Below are 14,545 nucleotides of genomic sequence, written 5' to 3' on the forward strand. Positions count from 1 at the left end.
ATTACGGATGTCCCTGAGATTAGCAATGGTTGAAAATCTTTTGTATCATTGTAGTACAGAAGAAAATATAATACATAAGTCTTGTCGTTTTTACATGTTTTAATGCCAAAATCTTACATATTCTACCTTCAACATGAGTGAGAAAAAAACGATTCAGATAAAAAGTGTTTAAAAAATAAATTGGATCACAACAAACACACATCATTGATTTGTATTCCCGTAGACATTTCTTCATCATTTGGACTCAATATCTTTAGCATGGATAAATAAACAATATGTTATGCGGTTGTGTACCTTTCATTTAAAATAACAGGGCATTTAGTCTCAAAACAAGTTGTATGCTTAGAATCAGCATGTGTGTTTTCAATGAAGTTGCATTTACTTGAGAGAGGCATGCACATTGTGGTGCAAAATATTTTATTACTTAATTTCTTGGTTATAACTGTCATTGTTGCATAGGCCTATGGCATATTATTTGATATGATGATTATATCACCATCTCCCAATGCTGTCGTGACATAGTAAACACAGCTGGTGGTGCACTTAATTATTCAGCTATTCAACTAGCATTCATTTATAGGAGCTAAACTTGCACTTACCGGGCCACACCAAACTAATATGAACTAGTTTTCCTACCTTTTCAATTTTTTGTGCATTTAGACACCTAAGGACACACAGTCAATTTGTTTTAAAGTAAATTATTTAAGCATACGCCACTTATTTTTGCAATATCATCCAGCTGCGGACTGAAATGGGCGTTCCCGTGCTGGTGGGGGGTTCCCGTTTTCACAGACTGGAACGCCCCCTTCTTCTTCTTCTTCTTCTTCGCCTTTCTTGTAAAAATGTGACTGTAAACATCTGGGTTAATGTTACAACATTCGCTATTTAGTTTTTCTCAAACAGAGGTTTCAAAATAACATCTAGTCTAAGAGTATAGGACGGGTAGTGCTAGCATAGAACTAACAAAGATACAGGCCATTCCCAAACTCATGATGCTCCAAGGTTCTGGAGAAGATTTATCTGTCTCTAAAAAAAGGTAAAACAGTGTATTGTCCCTACGACTCACTACTACAACACATATGTGCAAGTGTCTTTGCGCTTGGGATAACTGTGATCTGATCTGTCTATACCAGTAGAAGTACTATGTCAGCCTGCTTTTCGTGTAGAAAAGAACAATAGCCTTAATGGAACATCTATCACTATTTCAATTCAGACGAGGTAAAATGTTAAATTGCCCCTAAATAACTTCTGTTGGCATTCTAGGAATCAGTTACAGGAATTTCATCCATGTGAATCTTCGTTATCAGATTATTGTTTTTGCAGATTTTTGGACTGGAATCCCTACGACAACAGATGGGTTGTTGAGTTCATGGACTATAAACTCAGCATATATCCTGTTTCCCAGTCCTCAATTGCAAAGCATTATAAAATCTACTAAGAAATATTAAATATTAGAGGTTGGACTGTTATCTTTCCTGAGAGTATAACAAGCAAGGTATAGATAAACAAAAACAATTGTATTTTGTGTATGATACTCAATTAATTCACTCTTACTCGGTTGCATACAGTGTCAAAATCAAATCTATTTTTAATCAACCAATGAATTCATCTGTCCAGGTTGATGGAAAAAGGTCAGGACATTCACAATACTACAAACATTTGAATGTACACCATGTCTACAGCTGTAAGTCAAATATTTGACTGACAGAAGACTCAAAGAGACAGGGATAACTAAAATTAGAGTGGAGTGAAAGTAAAAAAGAAGATGCCATTCAGCATCTTGAATAACTCAAGTTTGTCATTGGCTGTCAGCATAGTAACTCACAGAACTATAGACAGAGATCTGGAACACCAGTGAATCAAGTTTATTGTTAAGGACCTACTTCAATTTGTTTGTCAGTCTTCCAGTATATCACTAAAACGCCATGGTCATGTCTGGGGTACAGTAGGAAAATTTTAATTATCATATTATTTTTTTATGTATTAAAGGGTTGATAAGAGAGACCTGGTAGTTCAGTCTTTTCGTTTTGAGTTTGTTGTCAGTTTACATTGTTTTGGTAGTTTAATTAATAATTTATTTAGTTCCTACTTTTGTTGTATTCTATAGGATGACAATACATTTCTTTCTATTCTATTAAGGGGAAGGTACGAAGAGTCGGAGGCCGAAAGCGTGTTTGGCCAGGGTTGCGGAACAGCACATAGGTAAGAAGTATCACTTTCTTATGTACAAGGAATCTTTACATTTTCTGGTAATGTATATGACCTGAAATCAGTCAACTATTAAATCTTTAACGTTCCATAAAAGGTTCCACATCTTGACTCAATAAACCAAACCAGGCTGTATAATGGCTCCCTTGACTCCACTTTACGGTTTATATCCTAATACAATGTTTAGAATTTTCCATGTACCATTGATATCATTTTTATTTTATTCTATATTTTTTATTATAATATTCTTTATGGCTGGTCTCATATCATTTTCATCATACATCAGTTATAATTAATTGCTCTAATGGTTCCAGTTGCTTCCTTTGCGTCCTCTGCATCACGTTACAGGATCCACTAGATGTTTCTTGAGGTCCTTCTCACTTTGTCTGAAAGATTGCAAATAATGCATATTTAGTTTCCCCATGTTTCAAGTATTTGAGGTACATTTTTAAAACCATCTCGTTAAGCAGTAGCAAATTTCTGTGTAAGCAACATCTGTTTCGCTCACCTTTATAACCGTGACCAAGATGCCATAGAAAAGGGAGACGAAGAACAGGAGGAGGAAGGTAATGGTCATCATCCAGTTGTCCTCCCCCATGTCTTGGACAAAAACCTGTTTGTTCTCGTCAAATAACACACTTTCTTCAAGAATCTCTAGGAAAGGTAATGAAAACAGATGTTGAATACATTTTAAGTGTATGGAGTACATTCTATGTTGACTTGTACGCTCAGTTTGTGTGACAGAATCATCAATTAATTTATTGTTCTTATCCTACAGAACAATTACTAAGTAGTTTTAAATTTTGTTCAGAGGAAAGCAACATAGACCTAGCACCATTTGCAATTGTGTCAGATAGTCCCATCTGAAAAACCCTATCTATTCTTTCCATAGAGAATTCAATCTAGCAACATGGGTAGGTCCATTATCAAAATCACACAAGGTCTATTCAGTTGTAGACTGTGTAGAACCACCTTGATTTTACACTAGGAGTCTGGCATCTGAATTCCATACATTTATATGCAGCAATGATATAGCAAGACATGTGCATGTACACACCTGGTTTGGACATGTTCAGGGCTATGTTTTCGTTACAATGGTTCACCCTGCAGGTGTACATCTGCCCAGGGAGCCATTCATGGGGGGAAAGAGGGAGTCGGCTTTGGATGCTGAACTTCCCCTTTGGACCTCTGTGAGGTTCACTAGTATTGTAACTCCTGAGCTGTGTGGTGCCGTCGAGTAGCCAGGTGATGTTGATGGACTTAGGGCTGAATCCGTAAGCCAGGCACACCAGCTCATTTGGACCCTGCAGAAGCAAAGCTGAAGGCTGGCTATGGAACAGTGATCCTGAAAGAGAATGACAAAATGTGACTGACACAAGCAACATTTAAGAATTATTATATGCAAGAGTAAAGGCAAATTCTGCAACTGGACGACCGGCATATGATGACTTCATCGGCATACGCTTTACCAAGGATATGTTTTAAAGCGACAGAGAACCGGATCTGAAATGGTAAAATAACCATAAAATATCCCAGAGGGATGTGCCCACACGCCTTCGAAAATGGAAATTGTTAATTAATGCACATTGATGTACATTAATTTATAAGTCAGCTAATGAACTCTCCGGCCCTTCCTCACTGTTTCATGTAGTTTGTTCTTTCTCAAAGTCTGAACCGCCATATATTCATTCAGCTACACCTTTGGCTGCCCTGCCGTTGTCATGTGGGTGTAAGGTAATTGGTCACTGCCTTGGCTACATAGCCAAGAAGGAAAATATACCTCATTTATTATTTCAGCTTGAAGGAATCATTACACTGATAATATGTGATATTGCAATTGATTTCACGTAAGATATTTTTCTGATAATAATCCACACATTGATACAGGTGAGCATAGTTAGAAGTAAATGACAGATTTCCGTCTGTAATATTCCGTCGACTTTCTTTGTGCAGAAGGTGATATCCATGCAATCAACAGCCAATATGTGAACATTTGGTTATTTGGCAACCAGTTATAACTCCAAGTCTCCCAAAAACAATACGGAGAATCGTAGTACTACATAATATCTAAAAACAAAAGAGGACATCTGTGAAGTCATCCATAAGGCACAGTTGCATGTCATTCGTTTTCCAAGTTCAATTGTGTGTATTACCTGCCACACTCATGTTCTTTTCAACAGTAGTGAAGCAGTGTTCTGCCCGACATGTGATGAAGTTTAGTTTCTTCCACTGGCTAGAGGAGACTGTGAGGTTGCTCCTGGTTAAAGCTCCCTCTTTAACCTCAGTTACAAGGTTGGGTGTTGTTAGTGCTTTGCCATCCAGACGCCATGTCACATTGACGTCAAACGCAGTGTGTACCACACATGCTGCTGTGACATTAGATCCTGCCTCGATGACCGTCTTGAAGCTGGGAGTCGTTAGATGAACGGATGGTGGGTATGAATAAACTGTCAGGGAAAAAAATAGTTGTTATCACACATAAACATCCAATACCAATGGAGCCAGTGCAGCTTAATAAAAAACCCAAATTGGCCAAGGATTTCACTGTCTATTTGCTGCGAGCAGTAAAGGAGAAGGCAAAGGCATTCTGAAATATGTTCTTTGAGAAACAAGGTACTTGAACTTACTTGCACAGATACTGATGTTTCTTGTCTCCTCCTTGCCATGTCCATATTTTGACTTGCACTGAACAGTTGGGCCCTTTTTCCACTCCTCAATTTTCAGCTGAATCTTGCTGCTGAGGGTGAATGTTTTCTCCACTTCCTCAACACTTCGCAGCTTGTTCTGGACTGGGCTTGTTTCTGGCACACGGCCGTCCAGTAACCACTCCACACTCACCTTGTCTGGATAGAATCCACTTAGAGTGCACACCAGGCTCAGCTCCGAGGCCCAAGACTGGCCGGTCCAGACGGGGTACAGGGTGATATTTGGAGGGATAGCCCGCTCCACTGGGAGACAACACAGACTATGAGTTTTCTATTATCCGCCAAATAAAGCACCAATAGATCAATGACATTTTCAGAGTTTAATATTTGAATATACACCATTTTGCTGTCTACACAATTTTGCAGAAGGTGAAAATATACTTCACTCATTATTTCAGCTTGAAGGAATCATTAGACTGATAATATGTGATATTGCAGTTGATTTCATGCGAGATCATTTTCTGATAATAATACACACATTGATACAGGTGAGCAAAATTAGAAGTAAATTACCGATTTCCGCTGTCCATCGACTTTCTTTGTGCAGAAGGTGATATTCATGAAAAAAAGCCATTATGTGAACATCTGGTTAGTTTGGCAACCAGTTATAACTCCAAGTCTACCGAAAACAATACGGAGAATCGTAGTACTACATAATATATAAAAACAAAAGAGGACATCTGTGAGGACATCCATAAGGCGCAGTTGCAATATTAAGATCAGTGACAGTCATTCATTTTTCCATGTTCAATTGTGTGTATTACCTGCCACACTCATGTTCTTTTCAACAGTAGTGAAGCAGTGTTCTGCCCGACATGTGATGGAGTTTAGTTTCTTCCACTGGTTAGAGGAGACTGTGAGGTTGCTCCTGGTCAAAGCTCCCTCTTTAACCTCAGTTACAAGGTTGGGTGTTGTTAGTGCTTTGCCATCCAGACGCCATGTCACATTGACGTCAAACGCAGTGTGTACCACACATGCTGCTGTGACATTAGATCCTGCCTCGAAGACCGTCTTGAAGCTGGGAGTCGTTAGATGAACGGATGGTGGGTATGAATAAACTGTCAGGTAAAAAAATAATTGTTATCACACATAAACATCCAATACCAATGGAGCCAGTGCAGCTTAATGAAAAACCAAAATTGGCCAAGGATTTCACTGTCTATTTGCTGCGAGCAGTAAAGGAGAAGGCAAAGGCATTCTGACATATGTTCTTTGAGAAACAAGGTAATTGAACTTACTTGCACAGATACTGATGTTTCTTGTCTCCTCCTTGCCATGGTCATATTTTGACTTGCACTGAACAGTTGGGCCCTTTTTCCACTCCTCAATTTTCAGCTGAATCTTGCTGTTGAGGGTGAATGTTTTCTCCACTTCCTTAACACTTTGCAGCTTGTTCTGGACTGGGCTTGTTTCTGGCACACGGCCGTCCAGTAACCACTCCACACTCACCTTGTCTGGATAGAATCCACTTAGAGTGCACACCAGGCTCAGCTCCGAGGCCCAAGACTGGCCGGTCCAGACGGGGTACAGGGTGATATTTGGAGGGATAGCCCGCTCCACTGGGAGACAGCACAGACTATGAGTTTTCTATTATCCGCCAAATAAAGCACCAATAGATCAATGACATTTTCAGAGTTTAATATTTGAATATACACCATTTTGCTGTCTACACCGTTTTGCAGAAGGTGTAAATATACTTCACTCATTATTTCAGCTTGAAGGAATCATTGCACTGATAATATGTGATATTGCAGTTGATTTCATGTGAGATCATTTTCTGATAATAATACACACATTGATACAGGTGAGCAAAATTAGAAGTAAATTACCGATTTCCGTTGTCCATCGACTTTCTTTGTGCAGAAGGTGATATTCATGAAAAAAAAGCCAATATGTGAACATTTGGTTAGTTTGGCAACCAGTTATAACTCCAAGTCTACCGAAAACAATACGGAGAATCGTAGTACTACATAATATATAAAAACAAAAGAGGACATCTGTGAAGACATCCATAAGGCGCAGTTGCAATATTAAGATCAGTGACAGTCATTCATTTTTCCATGTTCAATTGTGTGTATTACCTGCCACACTCATGTTCTTTTCAACAGTAGTGAAGCAGTGTTCTGCCCGACATGTGATGGAGTTTAGTTTCTTCCACTGGCTAGAGGAGACTGTGAGGTTGCTCCTGGTTAAAGCTAACTCTTTAACCTCGGTTATAAGGTTGGGTGTTGTTAGTGCTTTGCCATCCAGACGCCATGTCACATTGACGTCAAACGCAGTGTGTACCACACATGCTGCTGTGACATCAGATCCTGCCTCGATGACCGTCTTGAAGCTGGGAGTCGTTAGATGAACGGATGGTGGGTATGAATAAACTGTCAGGGAAAAAAATAATTGTTATCACACATAAACATCCAATACCAATGGAGCCAGTGCAGCTTAATAAAAAACCCAAATTGGCCAAGGATTTCACTGTCTATTTGCTGCGAGCAGTAAAGGAGAAGGCAAAGGCATTCTGACATATGTTCTTTGAGAAACAAGGTACTTGAACTTACTTGCACAGATACTGATGTTTCTTGTCTCCTCCTTGCCATGTCCATATTTTGACTTGCACTGAACAGTTGGGCCCTTTCTCCACTCCTCAATTTTCAGCTGAATCTTGCTGCTGAGGGTGAATGTTTTCTTCACTTCCTTAACACTTTGCAGCTTGTTCTGGACTGGGCTTGTTTCTGGCACACGGCCGTCCAGTAACCACTCCACACTCACCTTGTCTGGATAGAATCCACTTAGAGTGCACACCAGGCTCAGCTCCGAGGCCCAAGACTGGCCGGTCCAGACGGGGTACAGGGTGATATTTGGAGGGATAGCCCGCTCCACTGGGAGACAGCACAGACTATGAGTTTTCTATTATCCGCCAAATAAAGCACCAATAGATCAATGACATTTTCAGAGTTTAATATTTGAATATACACCATTTTGCTGTGTACATGTAACCAAAAGAAAACTATTTACAAAGTGTTCCATAACCTTGATTTCAAGCTAGATGGCGTTGTTCACAAGTAAACAAGTCGCTGGAGGAGGAGGAGGTGGAGCGCTGTTTGCACACATGTTAGAGCAGAACAAGGCTGAGCAGGCAGCGGGCAGGAGCATAAAGCAAGATCACTGGCATAAAAAAAGCCCCATGAATAGCAGAAGTGAAACTTGGCAGCTTCAGTGCTGCATTTAAGACACCAGGTGCAAGACTAAGTATGCCAGCAATGGAAATATGCTTCACATTTTAATATCTCAGAATGATTTTCATGACTTTCAGTATCATTTTCTTTTCTCTACCATGACTATGTCAGAGTAGTAAGGTAACCACCTGTATGATTTAAACATGATCATTTGAGTGCTGGAGTTCAGTTAATTAATTCCATGAATCTCTTTAGGTCAGCAGGCAGAACAGCTCAAATAAACTCCAAGTACTCTTCTGAAGTATTGCTAAATAATCCTTACAAACCCTTTTACCTACATATCATTTTATCAGAATCATTGTTTTCGTAGATTGAATTGCTTTGTCGGAGCAAATAGTCTTTTTTAAGGTCATCTTTCTTCGTATCGTTTTTAATGATGAAAAAATGGCATTAACACTTCCTTCATCTGATCTAAAATAAATATAAGAAAATGAAGGGAGAAGCATTAGTGTCAAATAAGTTAAAATCTTGTCCATTAGTTATTTTCATGGTTTTTATGAATTGATTAGTATTGGCAATGACATAGTTATTCATAATGTACAATCATTTAGAGATATCTTGGCTGAGAAATGAAAGTACCAGAATAATTAGTGCACTGCCCAAAGCCTCTCTGTACCTTGATGGCAGTGGTTCCAATGCTGTAGACCAGTGTGATGAGGAAGAGGATGATGAAGGTGTTCAATGTGCTTTGCATGCTATCTTGTTGTCCATCCACAGCTTTACTCCATTGGCTTTCAGTCAGGACAAGAAACGCTGGTCGGGAGAGGGGAGCGTTAATAAAACACTACTTGATAATATACTCTTGATGATTTCACATTTCTTCACATAATATCACCAGGAAATATTAAATGAGAGTCCAGCATATATCAATGCTTGATACTCAACTTCTGTCACTGGTATAATTGGTATGAACTAACTATATTTTCCAGCATGTATAGTGTCCCGCAAAAATAAATATTTATTTGTAGATATGAAGATGTTTAAGATAAATATACTATTCTTTGTTATCAGTTACTTGTATATAATCAGATTGTAACACAATAATAACAATGCACCAAGACTTGCTTTTTAAAGACTTCTAATGTAATGTGGTTGAACATAGTTTGCTGTAGTCATTTGGAGGAATTGGATTGATTTGAAGAGTCTAAACTAATTGAAAAATTGTCTTCTTCAGGGCAAGACCCAGTAGAGGCAAACAAAGCACACAGAAACAAGACAAAACAAATAAAAACATGTGAACAATCTTAAATGTGGAGTTTTCGTTTTCTGAGAGGGATGGGTGCTCTGCAAACTGCCAACGAATGCTCAACTTCAATGAAGTAGCCTGGAATAACTGATGGATGTAATGCCTGACTCATCTGTCACGTGGCATGTTTCTTGTATCAATTTATATTCTATATGTATATTATATTATATATTATGTATACTATCAATTTGCATTCATTCATAGGTAAAATGCATAGATTAACTCTGCTACATTGGACGAACATTAACAAGATTTAAAGTTCAATGTTTTTTTTTATTATTTTGATTTTGAATCAGCATTTTAAAAAGACAAACATGCAGCATTACATCACACACAGAAAAACAACATCTACTGGGGCAAGCACGTAGAAGGACACAGGTTCATGTTGATAATGTTAACATTGCCTGATGACTTTTCAGCAATTAACTTGACAATGGGTTGGTTTTTGGAATCCATAGACATGTGGTAGACTTCGCAGCTAAACACTCTGCCGTCTTTCCAACGGTCAGAGCTGAAGGTAAGTTGGCCATAAGTGGAAAACAAGCCACCGTTTTCAATAACGTTTGTTGTTTTGTGTGAATAAAGAGCTTCTCCATCTATTTTCAAATTATCAACCAACCAATGCACCAAAACGTCCTTGGGGTAGAAGTCTTTCACAAAGCAAGTCAGGGTCATGTTCGTGCAACTTAAATCATCTACTGGAGGGAGCAGATAAACGGATGGAGGAACTCTATTTGGTCCTGCAAGTATGAGAGAACAATTAGCCTATGCTATGTATTACAGAGTTTTACCCAAATACCAAATCAGTTTTTACATAAATAAATAATTATTTCAATCAACATATTTAGCCTTGTTTTAACCGCAATTAATAACTACTTCATGCATTTTGATAATCATGCATAGGCCCATTATTTAGGGCTATGGATTAAATCAGAAAAATATTCTAAATTATATAGCAGTTTTGTCATTTGGTTTTATAATCTGAAAACATGTACTCACCATTATTCTTCACAAAGTATTTTCTCGTTGGCCCCTCTATTGAATCTTTAAACGAAGCCTCACAGTACCAATTCATTCCTTTGCTCCATTCATCGTACGTTATCTCGGCTGTGGCAATGTACGTTTTTGAATTTGGTTTCTGAGTTGAATGCGATATGGATAACACCTCACCACTTTCATTAAACCATTTAACATCCACGGGATCACTACTTTGCACCTCACAAACAAGTTCAGCATTATGTTCCAAATACATTGTCTCAAGTGAGATTGGCAAGATATCGATTTCCAATTTTGTTGACGTTGGATTGCCTGTTGGAAAGAGAAAAACACATCAGTTTCAAGTCCCCTCAACAAGGTTGCCTAAAACATTTATTTGAATTACTTGTGATTCATATTTACTCACCGTCACATTCCGAACCATAGGTCAGATAGGCATCCACATCCTCTTTACTATTTGCAAACCTACATGTGATATTAGTTCCATCATCCTTCCAGTGATTTTCCTGCACCTGGATATAGCTTGCTGCATTGTAGAAAGTCCCAGTCCCGTTCTCAGAAGAAGTGCTGCTTTGAGATTGATCGATTTTCTTGCCGTTTCTCAACCATGTGATCGTATAATCCTTTGGTGAAAAACCAGCGGCAAAGCAGCCGAAGGAAACCATCTGGCTGCTTTCAGTCTCAGACTTCAAGATACTCAGAGCTGGCAACATATGAACCACCTCTGTAAAACAGTATAACAAGATCGATATGTGGACGATACAGAGGACAATAAATACACCGAATACACTGTATTCAGTGACTGAAAATGTTAAAAACATTTGGACGATCGGACTTGCTTGTCCAATTAAACAATTGTACATAAAATGTCAACATAGCATGACATATATAGCTTATTTGTGAGCAGTAAATAATACATGAAGAAAGAGGGAGGAAAAAATATCCAGCAGAGATGAGATAAATAAAAGTCATTAGTAAAGTAGAAGTAGTCGTAGCAGTAGTAGAAGTAATAGTACTAGTAAAGTAGAGTTAAGGACCAACCGTCGGTTAAGCAAAGTAACAATGCAGTATGTATTGCAAAGGCTGAACAAGCATGTAACGCACCAGCGGTAGCCTCTGCCCTCCAGCGATACACATTTTAATCTCTATGATAGTCTGTCTAGTCTATCAACTCCAGATCAACAAGATGTAGGCTATAAAGGCCTTATAGTAGGCATACCAGTATAGCAATAGAACAGGCTAAGGATTGGTCCATCATTTGATTTATTGAACGCTATTACAAGGTTAAGCCAACTCGGAATGTGAGATATTAATATCAACTGTATTGCAATAATGGTAGCAGATCATTATGCTATTGCCGTTACGACTTATGTCATAACGGCAATAGCATAATATATATTTTTTGTCACATTAATGGTATTGTATTATGATACAAATTTAAATTGTCAGACAATACAATATTAAACCATTAAACAATTACAACTTGAATGGACATAATCCTACCTATTTTATGTAATTCGGCGCTGACCGTTCCGCCAGCGTGTACCGCGGAGCAGGTAAAAGGCTTCAGGGTGTCCCAATCTTGTCTCCTGACGCGGATCTGGCTGACTCCTGTATACCGGTTATCTTTCTTAGAGGTCGGGTACTGAACGGCGTCTGTCAGTTCGCTTCCTCCAAACTCCCATTTAAAAGTGAGTGAAGCCGGCGTGAAGCCAGTTGCCATGCAGCCAATAGTGACTTCTCCCGTCCCTGAGCCACACTGGACCAGCGGAAAGACAGTGGGGGCTTGCACCGCTAGAAAGGAGAGAAAGGCAGAGAGAGAAAGGCACATGGAAAGAGATACATAACAAGATATTTGTAATTAATACACAAGGAATTACATTCAACATTATCTTACTTTTGAATTATCATAAGAAAACAGGAATATTTTAGCATCAGGTTTACAAAAATAAGCTACTGGATAATGACCAGAAAACCAACTACTACCACATAAAATATTTCTAATACCGTTACTAAACGGAAATAAATTTGTATTTCTATGGCATTATTTACTGTAATTATTGATTGATGATGATTCATGCATTTCAATGCAAATGATCAAAACATTATATGTGACATATTATCACTATTACTTAAAATGAATATTATTGGTATTACAAAGCATAAAAACATTGCGGGGTGAAGATTACAGTTGAAACAACCGATTTGCATTATTATTTGTTTAAAAACATTTGTTTCCCTTGCCCATTAGTCGAATGGTGTAAAGCAGTTAATATTGCCCTTAGCGACTGCTGTTAAATCATTAATTAATTAATACAAATATAATACTTTTGTTTTCATTTTAGTTGTATTTCAAAAGTCAACGTATAATATATTGTGCCCATCATTTAAGTGCAGTCAAATAATGAATGCGTAAAACCATACACACAACAAATGCAATTCCTATAAAATGTAAGACAAAAAAATGCCTTAAAAACTACAGTTAAAGTGGACTTACCTCCTGTAATAGTGACCAAGGTCCCTTTACCCCAGTAGTCAAAGCCGTAGTCACAGTGAAATAAACTGACTTAAACCTCTTACAAAAACTAAAAAATGAAGGGGTACACTTCGTTCCACATTATTAAGGTTTAAAGTAATAAAAAAGGTGCATTACCTGAATCAGAGACAGTCACAACTGTTCCTTTTCCCCAGTAGTCAAAGTAGTAGCACAGTGTTTCATATCAATAGCACCACCGTGCAAAAATATAGCAAAGCTCCACTCTGGTTTTCTCTGGTCAGTCAATGCAACACAAACTTTTCTTGAACATTTGATTTACAGTGCTATAAATGAATTACCGGTGATTGAACTGTTATGAAATTGAGACAAATTCCTTTTTCTTAATACATTTTTTTTTTCAAAATAATTTACAATTGTATTGTTATAGTAGCAGAAAGCCGGTATGAACAAAGCTGACGTAGTTGGTCGTTTTTGATATTTTTTTTGTGAAACTCCAAATAGCAAAGAGAGGCTGTTTAATCATTCTCTTAAAGCAGTTAAGAAAAGGTAAAATGCTTTGGAGCGGTTGGCAGGCAGGAAATAGCATTTAACCCCTAATCCCTAGAGATATATATTTCGTGTTTGTTTTTATGCCCAACGTAATCTGACTCAAGCAAAAGTCTCAGGAGAGTTTAGTTGTTTCAGGAAGCGAACGGTGGAAACGTGAGTGAGAGCTAGAGAGAGGAGTATGTTGTGTTGGAATACAGAAAGCGTATCTTACTGTTATCTAAAATATTTGGGTGAAGGAGAGTTGAGGTCGTACTGACAACAGAGAAAGTTCCATGCAACAACAAGATTTCAGAGTGAGACTTAGTCTTCTGCCAGACCTGGATTAGAAACAATAATAAACAAAAAGTTAACCCTATTTTGTAGGGAACCTTTAAATAATGTTAGAATTTAATCTGAACATGTCTGTTGCAAAAACAAGTTATTTTCTAAGGAGTACATTGATGGCTGTTATTGCTCCAAAGGAATACATTGCAGCCCATTTTTATCTGATACAGGATGCAGCGGTCTCACTCAATAGTGGACCAAGACAAAGGTGACATTGCATCAGTGCTCAGACGAATTCCGTTTGATACATAAATATATGTCAAGGGCCTGCCTGACATGCTAAGGGCCCGCAATCCAGACAAACATTATGGGGTCTCTCACGCCCTATAGCTTCCCTGACGTCACCAATTGTTTTTCACAAAACCGTTAAAGGATTTGGCCAGTTTCATAAGATCCCAGGTTAATTGTTGACATTGTCTGTCCAGATGTAAATAAACCATGATGTTTTTCAACTCACCCCCTATCAAGTTATTTCCCTGATTAGGAAGTTGGCCAGCCAATACAGACGGTGTTGTCAGATTATAATCCTGAACGTTGCAGCATTTTATGATAAGCGATAATTCAGAAAATGTCATGAACTCGTGACCGTTAGTTAAGGAGGGTGTGTTTTGATCGAGCCAATGCATTCTGTATTGTGGAAACCTGTAACAGACTGAGGTCTTTCAACACACGGGACATGAAGCATGAGCCCTGATCCGTCAGTATCTCCCTGACTATTCCCACCCTGCTTAACAGTAGCATCAATTCTCTCGCCACCGCCATGGTTGTGGCGGCGTGGAGAGGATCG

General features: G+C 38.4%; 1 protein-coding gene and 1 gene segment (V, D, J or C); both read right to left on the bottom strand.

Annotated features, from left to right (window-relative positions):
• Nucleotides 1-1,645: 1,645 nt before the first annotated feature.
• On the bottom strand, nt 1,646-8,840 carry LOC307083275 (uncharacterized protein; the record flags this gene model as incomplete). The annotated part of the gene is made up of 12 exons (XM_079747107.1): nt 1,646-2,594; nt 2,717-2,821; nt 3,266-3,553; nt 4,362-4,655; nt 4,836-5,156; nt 5,427-5,450; nt 5,678-5,971; nt 6,152-6,472; nt 6,743-6,766; nt 6,995-7,288; nt 7,469-7,817; nt 8,763-8,840. The coding sequence occupies 12 exons, from the start codon at nt 8,838-8,840 to the stop codon at nt 2,563-2,565; spliced, it is 2,424 nt and encodes an 807-aa protein (XP_079603233.1). The 3' UTR covers nt 1,646-2,562.
• An 804-nt stretch (nt 8,841-9,644) lies between these two features.
• Nucleotides 9,645-13,169, bottom strand: LOC307083040 (Ig mu chain C region-like). The segment is given in 5 exons: nt 13,042-13,169; nt 11,892-12,182; nt 10,795-11,112; nt 10,392-10,700; nt 9,645-10,132 (listed from the first exon to the last, which is right to left on the bottom strand).
• Nucleotides 13,170-14,545: the final 1,376 nt, after the last annotated feature.

The sequence above is a fragment of the Pollachius pollachius genome (genome assembly GCF_949987615.1).
Source record: "Pollachius pollachius genome assembly, chromosome: 11".
NCBI lineage: Eukaryota > Metazoa > Chordata > Actinopteri > Gadiformes > Gadidae > Pollachius > Pollachius pollachius.